This window comes from Ascaphus truei, chromosome 10 (genome assembly GCF_040206685.1).
Source record: "Ascaphus truei isolate aAscTru1 chromosome 10, aAscTru1.hap1, whole genome shotgun sequence".
Classification (NCBI taxonomy): Eukaryota; Metazoa; Chordata; class Amphibia; order Anura; family Ascaphidae; genus Ascaphus; species Ascaphus truei.
In genome coordinates, this window is record NC_134492.1 from 841,685 (window position 1) to 860,989 (window position 19,305).

Here is a 19,305-nt window from a genome sequence, read left to right on the forward strand (position 1 = left end):
GTGACTCTGTGACCTAATGTGTGACTCTGTGACTGAGTGTGTGACTGTGACTGAGTGTGTGGGTGTGTGTGTGAATCTGTGACTGAGTGTGTGTGTGTGTGTGTGACTCTGTTACTGAATGTGTGTGTGTGACTCTGACTGTGTGTGTGTGTGTGTGTGTGTGTGTGTGTGTGACTCTGTGACTGAGTGTGTGACTCTGTGACTGAGTGTGTGACTCTGTGACTGAGTGTGTGACTCTGTGACTGAGTGTGTGACTCTGTGACTGAGTGTATGACTCTGTGACCGAGTGTGTGACTCTGTTACTGAGTGTGTGGGTGTGTATGTGACTCTGTGACTGAGTGTGTGTGTGACTCTGTGACTGAGTGTGTGTGTGACTCTGTTAGTGTGTGTGTGTGTGTGTGTCTCTGTGACTGAGTGTGTGTGACTCTGTGACTGAGTGACTCTGTGACTGAGTGTGTGTGTGTGTGTGTGTGACTGTGACTGAGAGTGTGACTGAGTGTGTGTGTGACTCTGACTGAGTGTGAGTGTGTGACTCTGTGATTGAGTGTGTGAGTGTTTGACTCTGTGAATGAGTGTGTGTGTACAGACACACACCCACTGCCACGTCAACTGCCCACCCTCAGCCATCGTCACCTGCCCACCCACAGCCACCGTCACTGCCCACCCACCCACCTCCTGACCCTCCCTCACTCTGTCACTCTGTCACTCTCACTCTCTCTCTGTCACTCTCTCTCTGTCACTCTCTCCCTCTCTCTCTCTGTCACTCTCTCTCTCGCTCTGTCACTCACTCTCTCTCTCTGTCACTCTTTCTCTCTGTCACTCTCACTCTCTGTCACTCTCTCTGTCACTCTCTCTCTCTGTGTCACTCTCTCTATGTCACGCTCTCTCTGTCACGCTCTCTCTGTCACTCTCTCTTTGTCACTCTCTCTCTGTCACTCTCTATCCATGTGTCACTCTCTCTCTGTCACTCTCTGTCGCTCTCTCTCTCTGTCACTCTCTCTCTGCCACTCCCTCTCTGTCACCCTCTCTCTCTCTGTCACCTTCTCTCTCTGTCTGTCACACTCTCTGTCTCTCTCTGTCACACTCTCTCACCCAGACTCTCTCTGTCTCTCTCTCACCCACACTCTCTCTGTCTCTCTCTCTCTCACCCACACTCTCTGTCTGCCACTCTGGATCTGGATATCTTATTTACCCTTTATATATCTTAACTGCCCTATACCTACACCGAAATAAATAACCTACACTGCTTTCTTCCATATCTGACTCAAGCTTCACACGGGATACATCGGAATCCCCCCTAACCCAGAAGACAGGTAAGGAACGCCTCCCCTCCAACATACTGTCGCGGCCCCTTTTAACCTCGAACATCCCCCCAAAAATTCGGGGATGTTTTCCGTCTCTCACGGACTTTTCCGCGTGGCCCCGAAATCACCAGATAGCGCTAATAGCGCTAGAAAATGAAACTGCCCGCAGGCGCCCAAAATTGTCAAACGGCCCGCATCTGCCCATGATTTTAAAAATCGGGACTGCAGGGGTCAGCCGGTGGTTGCACAGGGTGTGCACATCGATGGAGACTCCCGGCGGCTCCCGTGTAGGGCGCCGCCATCTTGCGCGAGTTTGCGCATGCGCAGTTGGAGCTCCGGCGGCAGTACCAGTTGCGCATGCGCGAGGACAAGCGCGCGAAGGGCTAGCCTACCAGCGAAGGCTCTTGGAAGGGACTACAAGTCCCATGAGCATCAGCAGCGACCCACATGACGCCAGGGAGCCAATAGGGCTGAAGTATCTCCCTGCCCTCAGGGATGGATACATTTTCGCGTGCTGAGCCACGCCAGTCAGGACCAGGAAGAGCTAGGGGTAGGAGGTGAGTGCAGGGGTCTGTGACCCACTGCATTAGGCCACCAGCCCCCTAGGCCCCAGTGAGGTCCTGATCCATATTACCAGTTTGTTGTGCTGTAGGGACAGGCCCTAGATAGGGACTCTGCCCGATTATCTGTTTGGTAGTCAGGGACACAGTGTTACGCAGCGCAGCGCTGCAAGGTGGGTTCTGGGCTCAGAACGTCACCAAAGACACAGAGACTTACGGTGATATTATCGACGCCGGAATTCACCCCACGCGGTGGCGGATGACAACGTCGGACTGGACGAAATCCCTGTTGTAGTTTGCGGAACCCGGGGCTGGAGCCCCAGGCAGGTATCATTCAACAAGTGCACCAATACTGTACAGCAACGCAAGGAGCACGCCTAAAGGGCGGGGGTATTACTTGGGGACACTTACGTGGTAGAGTGACCAAGGGCCCTGTATAGTTCATTTGGACACGGTGTGGGGGTACATGGTGGTTGGAAAGGATAATACTTTCAACGAGAGCAAGTATTGTTGTGATTCATATAGAGTATAAGTATACTTATGCGCTTGTGTTCAGTAAAGACCGTTCTGTTTATACCAGTGAGTATTATTGTGTTGTGTCCTGAGAGGGACTCCTCCCGCTCCGTCGGGATCCCTCCCAGGTGGAGGCGTTGCACCACGAGATCTTGTGATATATATATGTACCCCAGGCTCTCCATGCAGAGGCTTAGGCTCCTGAGGGCCACAGAGGTAAATAATCACCAGTAGCGTCTGTATTCACAGGGAATACCCGTTACACTTGGTATACACTGTGCTGTACTCAGTAGCTTAAATGCAACCTAAACAAGCTGGTATATATATATGTATTTTTTGCTGTAAATGCCCATGACAGGGGGAACAGACTTTTCTAAATGACATTTGTAAATTACCTCCAATAATCGGGACCCTTTTGTAATATCTGAATATACATTGGAAAGCTGCATGTTTGTTAATCCATTTATTGCTTTAACCACAAGCAACACGTTGATATATTGTAATCCCTTTGCTGCAAGAAGGGCCTGAAATACATTTCATGTTATTAGATTGCTTTGCACTGTGTTGCAGTCCACTCAAGCAGGGAATGGGTTAAAACCCAAGTCTTCCACAAGAGACAGATAAAAACACAGTTCTTCATAAGTTACTGTTACAGGCCTGGTCCCGATTGCCTCTCTACCCCGTCAAATAAATCCTTTGTAGCTACAGGCTGTGACTGGCCATCCGGTGTGTATTTGACACCCACCCCACCCCCCCTCATGCTACTCTCTGAGTGACGGTGACTCATGGTATGTGTACAGCCTATCATGGTACAGACCTTGAGCCCTCTTCTTCGGGTTGTTCAGAGAGGAAGTGAGAAATTGGAGTGAGTCTGCTTACACCCTTCCTAAGGAGTGGAAGTGTGTGCTATCTCCTCCCTGCTGGGAGTGAGAGGCCAGTCAGCCCCTCATGGGCTGGCTGGTCATGGACGATCTAGGGCTCCACAATGCGAGAGCAAGCACCATCCAGAGGCCTGGGATCCTGAGACCCCTGCATTCGCTGTATGAATAACAACTGCAGTGACTTCCAATAAAGCCCCTTTGCTTTTATATACCCTGTCTGAGTGTTCAGTCCATTGGGCAAGGAAGGAAAGAACTATGCTTTGGTGGGGCTAACTATGGACATCTTTGAGCCACTGAAGCTGGAGGCACTGACACCCTGAGGAACATCATGATCACCAAAAGCCTGTTCCGTCTTCACTACATCGTAGACAACCCAGCTCTCCTGGACCCTCACAGGTATGGCGGCACCACTGACACCTGTAGCCACAACAGTATCTTCCAGAGGGTGGGGGTACATGTGCTATATTACATTGTGTTAAGGCAGGAGATTCGCTGGGGGGGGTGCGAGGTTTACAGAGGCCCCGCACGCTTCCCGAAGGCATTTAAATTAATGCCGGGGGAGCTGCAAGGCCACTGTAAACTTCTCCTTACCTTGATTCAGGCGGGGATGCGTCACCATGGCAACGCCGCGTCATTTCATGATGCCAGGACGTCTGAGTCAAGGTAAGCAGGGGTGGCGCGAGGAGAGGGGGATAGCCGGCAGGGGACGCAGGGGAAAAAGATTGCGCTCCCCTTGTGTTAAGGAGTAGTCCGGATGTATGGGGAGCGCATTTGTATAAACGCATTTATGTATTAACTCTAGTAAAGTCTCTTGTTACATTGTGAGTTTTTAGACAAGAGACTATTGGTTACAGAGTAAGTAATGTTTGATTAAGAACACACGATCTCATCTTGTGACAACCTATGAGATTAGGAAACATGGTACTTCGTAGCAGCTGAGATGTGTAGCACCACTCCTGAGGAAACCGGTGAAACGTATGGAATGGAAACCTGATCTGTTGGTGTAGGACGCAGAACGCCACGCTGCCTAAAACCCCCCCACCCTGTGATTCAGCCAGGAGATTGTGTCCGGAAGTGCGGGACGTGAGAGAACAACGCGAGCCAAGCAGAGGAGGGCAGAGGGAACGCCTATACACCCTGACCGGTTGTGCTCTACTATTTGTTCTAAATGCGATTTTATCATTGACACCATGTGAGTATATTTTATCTTCATCTATAGATAAAAGTGTTTTTACAAGTACACACTATGTTGGGTTCTTTACTTCATCCACTAAGGTGACCAGATCCTATGGGCTAAAGAAATATCTGAGACAGACAGCATAAAGACACAACACTGACAATGTTTTGGATATGCTTTTAAAGAATGGGAAATTTGTGAGTACACACTTCACAGGATTTCGAGATCAACAGAACACATTTTTGTTTATACATACCGCACTATATTTTGTATGTTTCTTTTATTTGCATACATCTGCGCTCCCCATACATCCAGACTACTGCTTACGTGGGATTGAGAGAAAAAACAATCCAAAAAGGGTTTGAGCTGTGAAGTATGCCTAATTGTATATCACTGATATCTGCACATTATTTGCACTATCCATTTGGATTTGTATTATTATCACTTGAACTATCACGGGATATGTTTTTTATGATAAGAAAGTATTTGATCTAAGCGCCTTTTGGGTAACACTTTTTCTGCACATTGTGTTAAGGATTCAGATAAGGTACAATATGTCATTCACACATCCTCATATCCACTAATAATAACAATGAAATAACACAAATATACCATTAATCATTTCAGAACAAGAACTTACGTTTTCAGGACATGCCTTTTTCATGTAGTAATGTTAATATAATATGCATTTTTTTTACTGATGTTATAAAATGTAGTAAAAAAATAAAAATAAAATTGTATCCATATGACCAGCTGGCATACAGCAGCCCTGTATTATTATAGTATATAAAGGTGTACAACGCACCACACAACAATTTTAAAGAAAGTTAAATATCCGAGATTTCCGTGATCTTTTTGTTGTACAGTGTAAAGTAAGAAATGTTAAGGCAGGTGCATGTGCAAAGTATAACACTACAATTTAAACTGGCATTAACAATTATCACAGTTTACGGCCGATCCGCTCTGTCTGATTACACAGTGACATTATAATAGACACAGTATAGAGACCATGTGCACTGAGACAAGCTAAATATGGCCCTTTGTTAGATACAGTAATGGCCTTTTTCATTATTGTTTACCCCTTTACCCCTAACTGCCAGACGGTTTGTAATACCGAGCAGTGAATGGGTTAAAAACAAGAGCGTATAGTGTAGACCTTTATAAATAACAGCATTAGAAGTCAGTTTTTCTTCTTTAATTCTTCTTTCTCTAGGAAGGTCCATATCAACGCATTGACCCGTTCAGGCTCATCCTGCTGGAGCCAGTGACTGGCTTCGGACAGTACCGATAGCTGGAAATGATTTGTAACATAGACTCTGGTCAGTTCTGCCATCTCCACTTCAACAAAGGCATCCTGTCCGCCCCATAATAACAGGGTTGCCATCGTCACCTGGTGGTGTTTTAAAGGCAGGCAGCTTTATTAGAAAAAGAGAGAATATAAAACAATGATATTAATTTTTTACATTTCACATTCATTTTTGTAATAGGATGTTAACAGCTATAGTATATTGGATTATTTGTAGGTTGTAGCATCTGTTATAACTAAATAGTACTTGACCTACTGGTAATACGCTATTGCATATGAAGAATGTGGTCTCGACAACTTTTGCAAGTTTATTTGGTTTAATAAAATGTACTATGTTGATATTCTGATACACCATTCATATCCCCTGTGTATCACACCTGCAGTAAGTACATGCTATAATTTACAACACTGTTACGTAAGGATAATTTTATAAATAGCAACTTTAATTATGTAAAATGGATGTAGTGATAAGAAAGCCAAGTTAGGAGTAACCCATAAAAGCGAATGTATCAGTTAAATTATAAATAATTAGATATATACTTTTACATTTGAAACTATTGCAAATTAATAAATGTGGCTGAGCACAATATTGGAATTTTTCTTTCTTGGGATATTTACTTAAAACAGTAGCCCTCAAACTTTTGTATTTGCCATTGCCCTCTGTGATTTTCTTTGACTACTTTTATGCCTGATTTACTATGTAATTAGTGTTAAAATACTTATTTTTCTTTATTTCACTGTAACCTGAATAGTAATGTTTCTATTTTTTTTATTTAGGTTTAAAGTTGTATTTTGTGTATCCCTCTAAATGTTCTCTTGCGCCATGGATTCTCCTGACATTCTTAGTTCCTTTTTATTTGGACAGATTGGAAGCAGGTGGTGCCCAGAGCTGATCCGTGTTCATTTCAGCTACGGGGGCCCTGTGGTTTCTGAGATACTTCCCAGGGAAGGTTCCACCGGTAGCATCCCCTCCAGGGGAAACCAAATCGCAGTTTAAATCTAACATGCGTTATGCAAGCCAATAGGAAGCGTGGCGTATCCAGCGGTGCGCAAACGGGGGGGCGCAAGATTGTTTAGGGGGGCGCAGGCGGCAGACACCAAAACATGCTGCGCACGGGCGGGCGGCGATTTGGCAGGAGCAGAGAGAAAAGCAGTCAGCTACATTTTCTCTTTCGGCCATTAGGTGGCGCGGTGCTACACAGCTCATGCAGAACCTCCTTTGCTTGAGAAGGTGAGTGTGAGTGAGAGTGTGTGTGTGTGAGCGAGAGTGTGTGTGTGTGAGCGAGAGTGTGTGTGTGTGTGTGTGTGTGAGCGAGAGTGTGTGTGTGTGTGTGTGTGTGAGCGAGAGTGTGTGTGTGTGTGTGTGAGCGAGAGTGTGTGTGTGTGTGTGAGCGAGTGTGTGTGTGTGTGAGCGAGAGTGTGTGTGTGTGAGCGAGAGTGTGTGTGTGTGAGCGAGAGTGTGTGTGTGTGAGCGAGAGTGTGTGTGTGAGAGCGAGAGTGTGTGTGAGTGTGAGCGCGAGAGTGTGTGTGTGAGAGCGAGAGTGTGTGTGAGTGTGAGCGCGAGAGTGTGTGTGTGAGAGCGAGAGTGTGTGTGAGAGCGAGAGTGTGTGTGAGAGTGTGTGTGAGTGCGAGAGTGTGTGTGTGAGAGCGAGAGTGTGTGTGTGTGCGAGAGTGTGTGTGTGTGTGTGTGTGTGTGTGTGTGTGAGCGAGAGTGTGTGTGTGTGTGAGCGAGAGTGTGTGTGTGAGCGAGGGTGTGAGAGTGTGTCATGGGGAGGGGGTGAAAGAGACATGGATAGGTGGGAGGGGGGTGAAAGAGACATGGAGAGGTGGGTGGGGGTGAAAGAGACATGGAGAGGGGGGTGAAAGAGACATGAAGAGGGACGGTGAAAGAGACATGGGGAGGGGGTGAAAGTGCGACATGGGGGTGAGAGACATATTGGGGGGAGGGGGAGAGAAAGACACTGGGGGGGGAAGGGGAGACACCTTGGGGGAAGGTGAGAGACACTGGAGGGAAGGGAGAGACACACACTGGCTGGAGGGAGAGACACTGAGGGGAGGGAGAGACACATTGGTTGGAGTGAGAGAGACACAATGGCTGGAGGGAGAGAGTCACTGGGGGTAGGGAGAGTGTGAGAGAGACACTGGGGGGAGGGAGAGTGAGAGGGACACTGGGGGAGTGAGAGACTGGGGGGAGGGAGAAAGAAAGAGAGACACACTGGGGGGAGGGATAGAGAGAGTGGGGGAGGAAGTGACACTGGGGAGGGATAGAGAGACATTGGAGGGGGACTGAGAAATACTGAGAGAGGGAGAGACTAGAGGAGATGAGTGTGAGAGTGTGGAAGAGGGGAGAGAGGTCCTGAAGTGGTGGGGAGAGAGAGAGATTAATAATACAGCATAAATGGGGACGCTATTGGACAAATATCATCATATTTATTTTTAAGTGATGTCATTTGTGTTATAAATACTTTTTTTTGATGTGTCCTGGTTTTTACTTTTGAAAATCTGGTCACCCTAGCTGGCGGCCAACATCATGGTGCGCGCGGGGCTGCCGAGGTACGGCGGCTGAAGAGAAATGGCTCCAAAGAGACCAGGGGAGGAGCACGCCCCAGCGCAGTGACATCAAACGCGCTGCAGGTCTGGCCGGCACCGTGGAGTGATTGATGTTCCAGCTGCAGCTGCACGCTTTGCCATGTCTGCTGCTGCTGGGGGTGTGGGGGGAGGGGAGGGAAGTTCTTGTGGGGGAGAAGGTGGTTCCCCTTTCAGACTAATGAGCTGCACACCCACTAGTAGCAGGGCCTTCCAGCACCTGGAGGAGCCGGAGCAGGCCCCCGCCTCATGATCACCTATCCCCAGGGAGCTCCAGCAGGACCAGGAAGAGATCAACGGAGCGCCCCCCAAGCGAACCGGAGGGCTGAAAGTCAGGCAGAGATGGCAGAATTGAGGGGCTTGGGAGGAGGATGAGTTTTGGGGGGCTGAGGGTTATTCTTTGGGTCAGAGTATTGATCAGCAGGGGAGATCTATCAGTAGCCCCCTTGAGTTTGGTTATGGGGATCCCTGATCCCTGGGCAACATTTAAAACGGAAATAAATAAATAATACATAAAACTGGTAGATAGGAGTGGATGACACTGGGGAAAGCAAATGGGAGAAGGAAAAAAGGGAGGGGAAGGGAAAAAGCGGGTAGTGAGAGGGAAGGGTTATAGCAAAGAGGTGGATGAATGCCCCCTCAAATGCCTTTGTGCACCAGAAAAACAACACATTACCAGATACCAGCCAACAATAAAATAAATAGTGATCCAATACTAGTATACGCCTGCGTGCACGCCTGCGCGCACTCCGGCAGCCCAAGCGATTTGTGAACTTGGCTGCAGGAGATTGTAGACGCGTGGCGGAAACGTCACAAAGCTGGTTCGCCCTCATTGGCTGAACCAGTTAACGTGCGCTGACGTCATGTGATTTTCATTACATCAGACAGGGGGGGCCTGAGGAACTTCATGGATGAAGTTTGCTCACCCCTGGCGCTGTATCCTATTGGCCTAGAATGATGCGAGGGATTGAAATGACCAGGACGTACCAGCGGCACCTTTCCCATTACATATCTCAGGAACCGGGGGGTCCCGGTGCTGAAATTAACATGGGGGGGGGGGGGGCTATCTTCCCTTCTTGGCAAAAAAAGCATTTGGGTGGCATGGCTTTTTCTGGCTCTTATAGTTATGATTCTTACTCTACTAACCTGAAAATGTTCCGATAGTGATTAAATGGGCCAGTCAGTGCTCCAGGCTGGGAAAATATATAGAGATACACTTCCATATCCTCTTCTGTGAATCTGCAGCCATGCTGTCCTATGCCAGTGGCTTCACTGCTAAAAAGCTCTTTAATAATCTGTAGGGAAATTGGGGGGGGGGGGGGGGGAAGCACCAAAAATATTAAACAGCTCACAGAAAAGTCCTCATGCATGTTCTCTCCCTTCCTACTGTAGTCTCTTGTCTAATCCAGTGACCGTGGATTTGTGTTGGAACATCCCTATGATTGAAGCTATTGTATTGTCAAATATGAAACTGGTTGGTGCCATCTGATTGCAGTCTACACATCTACCTAATCCATGAAAACTGAAGTGTGCTTAAAAGCTCTAGTTTTTATGGTGTACTAGGTGATTTACCCGGCGTTGCCCGGGATGTAATTTTCCAGCCCCCCCCCCCCCTCTGTCTCCGCTCCCCCTTCTCTCTCCGCTCCCCCTTCTCTTTCCGCTCCCCCATCTCTCTGCTCCTCCCCTCTCTCTCCCCATTCACCTCTCTCTCCCCCTTCTCTCTCCGCTCCCCGTCTCTCTCCGCTCCCTCATCTCTCTGCTCCCCCATCTCCCTCTCTCTTTCTCCCCCGTGGCACCGGACTGTGTTGAAGTTGTGATTGTGGCACATGTTGAAAACGTGAGATTTCCGCAGGGGTGAGAGGGGGGGTGGGTGGCGGGGTAGGGGGTAGACGCGGCACCGAACAGTGTGCGAGAGGGGAGGGGGGGGCTTTGGGGTAGGGCTGACACGTGGCAGCGGACGGTACCTCAGAGGTGAGAGCAGGTGTAGAGGCGGGAAAATGTGGTTGGGAAGCATAGTACCCAAAAACTTTCACCGGACGGTGTATGTACAGTGGTGAGGGTTTTGGGGGGTGGGTTTTTGTGTTTCGGCGGTGTTGGTTGGCGGGGGACGGGTGAGGCACTGGACGGTGTGCGGGAGGGGGGTGGTGGCACCGGACAGTGTTGAACTTCTGATTGTGGCACCGGACACCGGTGTATGGCGGGGGTTGGGTGAGGCACCGGACGGTGTGCGGGAGAGAGTGTGGCACCGAACGGTGTATGGCAGGGGACGGGTGAGGCACCGAATGGTGTGCGGGGGGGGGTGTGGCACCGGACGGTGTTGAACTTTTTGTCCGCAAGGGTGAGAGGGGGCGGGGTAAGAGGTAGACGCGGCACCGGATGGTGTGTGGGAGGGGAGGGGTGTGACAGAGTAGGGCTGTCATGCGGCAGCGGACGGATCCTCAGAGGTGAGAGCAGGCGTAGAGGCGGGAAAATGTCCGTGGTGAGAGTCAGAAGTGAGAGCAGGCTGCTGTCCCAAATCTCCAGGCTAAGTGTACTCCCAAAGCTGAGTGAGTGTGCTGAGAGTGTGCCAGTGGGGTAGCTGGTGTCCGTGACGTCAGCGAACCCCGCAGGCCAATGACAACCGTGGGGGGTCGGGCCGTGGCCGGGCGGACGGACCAATCAGATTGTCCAGAGGCACGGACAAACAACCAAAAAAATAAACTTTTGAGATATATATATATAGGTTTTGTATGGTAATATTCTTGGAGGGATTGTGTCCAATCTAGAAACAAAGGTTCAACATTGATACATCTTCGAACAACTCTTTCACCCATGACAAAATGATGAGCTGTCCTTCATGATAAGGCCACTAGATCTTCTTTCTGAAACATGATGGGAAGAATGATAAATTAACGCCACCAAGGACTAGAAATGGCTTTGTGGCACATGCGTGGCACATGCGTGGCACAGATGAGAGCAGTCCCATGAATGGAGAGCTCAGCAGTGCGCAAACTGGGGGCAGCAGAGAACAAAGCAGTGTGAAGCTGCAATTTCTCTTCCATCCATTAGGTGGCGCTGTGCTACACATCTCATGCAGCAACTCGTCTGCCTTGCTGCTTGCAGCGCGATGAGATGAGAGATTGTGACAGTGTGACATGGAGAGGGGGGAGGGAGGGGGAGTGTGTGACAGTGTGACAGTGTGACATGGAGAGGGGGGAGGGAGGGGGAGTGTGTGACAGTGTGACATGGAGATGGGGAGGGAAGGTGAGTGTGTGACAGTGTGACATGGAGAGTGGGGAGGGAGGGGGAGTGTGTGGCAGTGTGACATGGAGAGGGGGAGGGAAGGTGAGTGTGTGACAGTGTGACATGGAGAGGGGGAGGGAAGGTGAGTGTGTGACAGTGTGACAGTGTGACATGGAGAGGGGGAGGGAAGGTGAGTGTGTGACAGTGTGACATGGAGAGGGGGAGGGAGGGGGAGTGTGTGGCAGTGTGACTTGGAGAGGGGGAGTGTGTGGCAGTGTGACATGGATAGAAGGGAGGGAGGGGGAGTGTGTGGCAGTGTGACATGGATAGAGGGGAGGGAGGGGGAATGTGTGGCAGTGTGACATGGAGAGGGGGAGGGAGGGGGAGTGTGTGGCAGTGTGACATGGATAGAAGGGAGGGGGGGGGAGTGTGTGGCAGTGTGACATGGATAGAGGGGAGGGAGGGGGAGTGTGTGGCAGTGTGACATGGAGATGGGGAGGGAGGGGGAGTGTGTGGCAGTGTGACATGGATAGAGGAGGGAGGGGGAGTGTGTGGCAGTGTGACATGGAGATGGGGAGGGAGGGGGAGTGTGTGGCAGTGTGACATGGATAGAGGGGAGGGAGGGGGAGTGTGTGGCAGTGTGACATGGAAATGGGGAGGGAGGGGGAGTGTGTGGCAGTGTGACATGGATAGAGGGGAGGGAGGGGGAGTGTGTGGCAGTGTGACATGGAGATGGGGAGGGAGGGGGAGTGTGTGGCAGTGTGACATGGATAGAGGGGAGGGAGGGGGAGTGTGTGGCAGTGTGACATGGATAGAGGGGAGGGAGGGGGAGTGTGTGGCAGTGTGACATGGAGATGGGGAGGGAGGGGGAGTGTGTGGCAGTGTGACATGGATAGAGGGGAGTGAGGGGGAGTGTGTGGCAGTGTGACATGGAGAGGAGGGAGGGAGGGTGAGTGTTTGACAGTGTGACATGGAGAGGAGGGAGGGAGGGTGAGTGTTTGACAGTGTGACATGGAGGGAGGGTGAGTGTGTGACATGGAGAGGGGGAGGGAGGGGGAGTGTGACAGTGTTACATGGAGAGGGGGAGGGGTAGTGTGTGACAGTGTGACATGGAGAGGGGGAGGGAGGGGGAGTGTGACAGTGTTACATGGAGAGGGGGAGGGGCATGGGCATCCGCAGAAATTTTTTCGGGGGGGGGGGGCATAATTTATAACCACAGCACAATGGCGGTCCCGGCTGCGGCACAGATTGGTCCCGACTTGGGAGTGAGACGGCTTTCATTGGTAGGTAGTGTTACCAATGAGAGCCGCATCACTCCCGAGTGCTACCAATGACAGTGCGCTGCGCTTCCTCCTGCGTAGCAGCATAGGCTAGCCTACCACTAGCTGCCTGTCGCGGCGCCAGGGGCACCCACCTCCGTCCCGTCCACCCACCTCCGTCCCGGTCCACCCAGAGTCTGTTTTTGGCGTTTATAGCGCCGTAAACGTACTGTACGGCGCCATAAATGCCAAAAACAGCCCAGGACTGCGAGTGATCCAGGCAGAACCGCCAACAGAAATCATGGGGCCCAGGACAAATGAAAGGAGCAGGCCCCCCCCGAACGCATAGCGCCCCCCCCCGAACCCATAGCGCACCTACCACAAAAAAATATCTTTTAGAGCGAAACTTTTACTTAACTGTTTTCTTATTGTGATACAGAATAAAACATTACAATGCAACCTGTTTATTTTTATATTTTCAACAAAAGACATGTGTCTGTCTGCCTGGGTGGGTGAGTGGGTGAATGACAGTAGAATGACAGTGGGTGAGTGGGTGAGTGGGTGAATGACAGTGGGTGGGTGAATGACAGTGGGTGGGTGAATGACGGTTGAATGACGGTGGGTGGGTGGGTGGGATAATGACGGTGGGTGGATGAATGATGGTGGGTGGGTGGATGAATGATGGTGGGTGAATGACAGTGGGTGGGTGGGTGAATGTTGAATGTGGGTGGATGTTGAATGTGGCTGGGTGAATGACGGTGGGAGAGAGTGACTGGGTGACAGTGACTGGGTGGGTGGGTGACAGTGACTGGGTGGGTGGGAGACAGTGACTGGGTGGGTGGGAGACTGACTGGGTGGGTGGGAGACAGTGACTGGGTGGGTGGGAGACAGTGACTGGGTGGGTGGGAGACAGTGACTGGGTGGGTGGGAGACAGTGACTGGGTGACTGAGTGAGTGAGTGGGTGGATGGGTGAATGACAGTGGGTGAATGACGGTGGGTGGGTGAATGTTGAATGTGGGTGGGTGAATGTTGAATGTGGGTGGGTGAATGACGGTGGGAGAGAGTGACTGGGTGACAGTGACTGGGTGGGTGGGAGACAGTAACTGGGTGGGTGGGAGACAGTGACTGGGTGGGAGACAGTGACTGGGTGGGTGGGAGACAGTGACTGGGTGACTGAGTGAGTGACAGTGAGTGGGTGGGTGACAGTGACAGTGGTTGACGTTGACAGTGGGTAATGGTGACAGTGGGTAACGGTGACAGTGGATGACAGTGACAGTGGGTTATGGTGACAGTGGGTGACCGTGACAGTGGGGGACAGTGACTGGGTGGGGTGACTTACCTTGACCGGGTGGGTGCAGCTTGTCGCCGGACGCTTCTGCCTCCTGCCCCCGATATCCCCTTCTGCCCCCGATATCCCCTTCTGCCCCCGATATCCCCTTCTGCCCCCAATATCCCCGCGGCAGCTGCCAGGGACGGGAGGTGGGTTGGGGGGGGGGGGCACGGGAGGTGGGCTCGGGGGGGGGGGCAAAGCCACGGGAGGTGGGCCGGGGGGGGCACGTGGGAGGTGGGTGCGCGGGAAGCTGGCCAAGGGGGGGGAAGGTGAGTGTGTGACAGTGTGACATGGAGAGAGGGGGAGGGAGGGAGGGTGAGTGTGTGACAGTGGGACAGTGTGACATGGAGAGGGGGAGTGTTTGACAGTGTGACATGGAGAGTGGGAGTGAGGAGGGTGAGTGTGTGACAGTAGGACAGTGTGACATGGAAAGGGGGAGGGAGGGTGAGTGTGTGACAATGGGACAGTGTGACATGGAGAGGGGGGAGAGAGGGTGAGTGTGTCACAGTGTGACATAGAGAGGGGGGAGGGGGAGTGTGGCAGTGTGACATGGAGAGAGGGGAGGGAGGGTGAGTGTGTCACAGTGTGACATGGAGAGGGGGGGGATGGTGGTGAGTGTGTGGCAGTGTGACATGGAGAGGGGGAGGGGGAGTGTGGCAGTGTGACATGGAGAGAGGGGAGGGAGGGTGAGTGTGTCACATTGTGACATGGAGAGGGGGGGGATGGTGGTGAGTGTGTGGCAGTGTGACATGGAGAGAGGGGAGGGAGGGTGAGTGTGTCACAGTGTGACATGGAGAGGGGGGGGATGGTGGTGAGTGTGTGGCAGTGTGACATGGAGAGGGGGGAGGGGGAGTGTGTGGCAGTATGACATGGAGAGGGGGAGGGAAGGTGAGTGTGAGACAGTGGGACAGTGTGACATGGGGAGGGAGGGTGAGTGTGTGACAGTGGGACAGTGTGACATGGAGAGGGGGAGGGAGGGTGAGTGTTTGACAGTGTGACATGGAGAGGGGGAGGGTGAAAGTATGTTATGGAGGGGGGAGGTGAAAGAGAGACATGGGGGTGAGAGACATAATGGGGGGAGGGGGAGAGAAAGACACTGGAGGGAAGGGAGAGACACACTGGCTGGAGGGAGAGAGACAGACAATGGGGGAGGGTGAGAGAGAGACACTGGGGGAGGGAGAGAGACACATACACACTGGGGGGAGTGAAAGAGTGGGAGGAGGGAGAGACACTGAGGGGAGGGATAGAGAGACACTGGAGGGGGAGTGAGAAATACTGGGAGAGGGAGAGACTGGGGGAGAGGAGTGTGAGACTGTGGAAGAGGGGAGAGAGGTCCTGATGTGGTGGGGAGAGATTAATAATACAGCATAAATGGGGACGCTATTGGACAAATATCCCCCCTTACCCCCAGCTAAACAGAGGGATGAAGGTCAGGCAGAGATGCCAGAATTTAGGGGCTTGGGAGGAGGATGAGTTTTGGGGGGCTGAGGGTTATTCTTTGGGTCAGGGGGGATCACTTGGGAGTATTGATCAGCAGGGGAGATCTATCAGTAGCCCCCTTGAGTTTGGTTATGGGGATCCCTGATCCCTGGGCAACATTTAAAACGGAAATAAATAATACATAAAACTGGTAGGTAGGAGTGGATGACACTGGGGAAAGCAAATGGGAGAAGGAAAAAAGGGAGGGGAAGGGGAAAAAAAAGGGGGGGGGGGAAGAGAGGGAAGGGATGTAGCAAAGAGGTGGGTGAATGCCCCCTCAAATGAATTGCCTTTGTGCACCAGAAAAAAACATATTACCAGATGCCAGCAAACAATAAAATAAACAGTGATCCAATACTAGTGTAGCCCTTTTTGTGAACCGGCCGACCCATCCAATATCACATTGGCCCCTCGTGGTCTAACCGGTCCCTTTCCCTGCAACACACCTGCTCTAAAGGACTACTGGTACTGCATAACCTGTGTGGCTCCAGGAGATCTGAGCCTCCGCTAGCTGGGAGCCTGGGGAAAACCCTTACCCTTACTTGGTGCAGCGCCTCCACTTACCCAGGATCCCCCGTTAGGAAAGATAGCCCTGAGTAAGAAATACAATGACACTCGTATACGATAAAACAATAACTAACACTTTACTTAGCACACACATATAACTCATTACATAACATCACATAACATAACCTGATGCTCTACCCGCATCACCTCAACCCAATGTCTGGTGTTCCCCAACCAAGTGTCCTGTGATCACCCCACACCCAATGTCTCGTAACTCCTACGGAGGTCGTGGGTGACTGCGCAGTCACTATATTAAGCTAGGGCCCAGTTGGTGCACTTTATAAGAATGAAGATACCTTCCGAGCACTCCGATGCTCGGGACCGCAACTCTCTTCTAAAAGGGTCAGACGTCCATCTGATCCTTTCCAGGTACTCTGCCGGTGGACCCCAACGAGGGTCCCACCGCTCAACGGGAACTGCAACCGAACCACGGCAACACCAACCGCGTGGGAACAGCAACCTCCGCTATCCCTATCACTAACCACTGCTAGAGCGACAGCAACCCTAACCTAGGGCCTGTCCCTGAGGAACCGCAACCTGGGATGGCTTGAGGGAAACTCCTAGGGCCTGTGGACATAACCTGCCCCCCCTTCCCCTAGCTACCCAGTCCTAACTGTAACTGCTACTAGCTATTAACTAGCTATTCCCAACTCACCTGCAGCTGACACACAGCTCACTCTGTCAGCCTGCAGGGATCCACACTTCACACACACTGCACGCACTGCGCCCAGCACATACAGCGACACTACTCACAGACAGCTGCAATCACACACAGCCCCTGGATCCCGCAGCAAACACACTGCTAGCACACTGTGCCTCTTTGACAGTGCCCACAGCTCTCTCCGCTGCGACACTGCCAAACCAGCACCTTCCACACTCAAGGGTCACCTCCCTAGCTAAGGCGTCCCTCTTCAGTTACCCCCTGCCCTTTACCCGGGAATTGGGGCCTGCCTGGGAATCTAGGGAGGACCCTTACCTGATGCAGGAGCCACGCGCTCCCTGCACCCTTCCTACTCCTTCCTTCTCCTCTGCCTGACTGCTGTTGCAAAGCCCGGGAAATGTATCTATATTCCCGGGCCGAGCTTTCTTCAGCCCTATTGGCCACTAGGGAGCACCTGACCTCTGCCTCCCTAAGCCTCCTGGGAATTGTAGTTCCCAGGGGCTGCCTAATGCATTGGGGCCGCGTGCGCGCTTCCCTCGCGCATGCGCGAACCCCTAATGGCCGCCTCAACCTTCCTATCCTCTTCCCTACTCTCGCGCGATCTCTTCCTGCTCTAGGGAACCCATCGCGCGCTTTTGTCCTACTGCGCATGCGCGAGCTAACGCGCAATGGCGGCGCACTCTGCTTAAGCCGCCCAGCCGGTGGCAACGCGATCGCGGCCCTAGCGACGGCCCGATCGCGTCCCCGGCAACCACAGCTCCGATCTGCTCCCTGCTCTGGCCCCCACCCTCGCGAAGTGCCGGCGGGTCCGTCAAAGCCTCCGGCGGCACCCGCTACCGCACGGCACTCGCGGAGGGGGGCCAGAAAGCTCAAATTTACCTCGGGGCTACACTCTCCCCCTCGCAGAATCCCAACGCCCTCGCTTGGGTAGCAGCCATGCAACAGATGATTATATAATGGAAAATGCATTGTAACCGATACATCACATACAAGCAATTCCCCATTTGTACCCAACATCATCCCATGGATACCCGAGGCCAGCTGAGTCTCAGATTGGAGTGCCCCTAACAGACTGGGTGAGGGTATCCCACCTTGACTCCTGTGAGTCTTTTGAAGTTCAAGACCTGTCCCTTCTGTCAAAACACCGCCTCCCCCTCGCGAAAAAAATAGTAAGGGGTCCTGGGTATCGACCCTTGCCGGATCCTCCGGTCTCGTCTCACGGGAGACAGGGAGGTTCAGTCTCTTGCCTCGATCCACCACATGGCGAACATAGCGCTCCATCGCGCACCTGGGAGAGGCCACAACTACCAGAGCGGTCTCAACAGAGTCTTTGTCCGCTCCAACAATCCCTTTAACGGTGACTTCGTCCGCGGACGGCACCACTTCTTCGGGTAGGCCCGTTTGGAGACTCCTCTCACAGGAGTAGGGGTCGCTCCGGTCCGCTACACCGGATCCCTTGATGAGGTCGGAGTCGTTCCATGATCCGCAGAGATCTTCTGGGGGAGACACCTCCACCAGGACGCGATGCCGGGGTGAGCCCATCGCCCGGGTGACCCTACCTTTGGAGTCACCAGGCTCCACGATCACCGGGGAGCTCACACCCGACACCCCTGGGGCAGTCAACTTACCCCTGTCGTTGTCGCCAGGTACTGATCCCAAGCCTGGGACCGCTGGTACCTCGTTGATAGGCCGGACTGTCAGTTGCAGGGCACACGGGCCCACATCATGGTCTGTATCAGTGGAGGTGGTTGCCTCAGTCACCTCACTGGAGTGGTCCGCCGGCAGGCGCATCACCACGCTCGGTTGGTCGCTAGAATCACCACACATGGGCGGGGGTATAACCACCTTACCCTGGCCTTCCGGGATCTGTGGTTCTGGCTCGGGAACCGGGTCTGGAACCGACATCTGGGGTCCCAACTTCTGGAGCTCCGCCTTCAGCGGCTCCGCCTCAGCGTCTAGAAAGTTCATTTGGGCACACGGGCCCTCCACCACCTCCATCGCTGAAGTGGAAAAATTAGTAGCGGCTTCACCCACCTCGGTATCACCATCAGGCGCCTCTTTCTCCGCAGGTTCCGCCCTCAGAGGTTCCTGCTCTTCCTTCTCAGGGAAAGAATAATCCAGTTCTGCTACAGTGTCCTCCCCCACTGGCAGCTCGGTAGGCTGCGGCAGTTTGGGTTGCAGGAACTGCGCCGCACAGTCAGGGCACTCGGGCCCTCGGGTCAGTTCACCCACAGGACACTCACATTCATGCAGACGGCCGTGCAGGCATTCTTCCCCGTCTACCACGGTCATCGTGAGGGCAACGGCTAACTCAGGGGACCCGTCCGCCCAGCCACCAGTCGCCTTCCAGTCTCTTAATGCACATGGGCACACCACCATTGACAAGTCTAAATGGGGGGCCCGTACGATTCTATACAGCCAAGGGTGCTTTTCTCGGCATCCCTCGCTTTCCTTAGTGG

The 19,305-nt window shown here is 52.5% G+C and overlaps 1 protein-coding gene across 1 annotated transcript in view; it reads right to left on the reverse strand.

The window, feature by feature from the left end:
• Positions 1-4,598: 4,598 nt before the first annotated feature.
• The window catches only part of EPHX4 (epoxide hydrolase 4), an 82,061-nt gene continuing 67,354 nt past the window's right edge, over positions 4,599-19,305 (reverse strand). Inside the window, exons 6-7 of the mRNA XM_075617139.1 lie at positions 9,474-9,622; positions 4,599-5,850 (exon numbers count right to left, since the gene is read on the reverse strand). Of these exons, the coding sequence (XP_075473254.1) occupies positions 5,616-5,850; positions 9,474-9,622 (384 nt within the window). The 3' untranslated portion in view covers positions 4,599-5,615. The remainder of the gene's footprint in view (positions 5,851-9,473; positions 9,623-19,305) is intronic.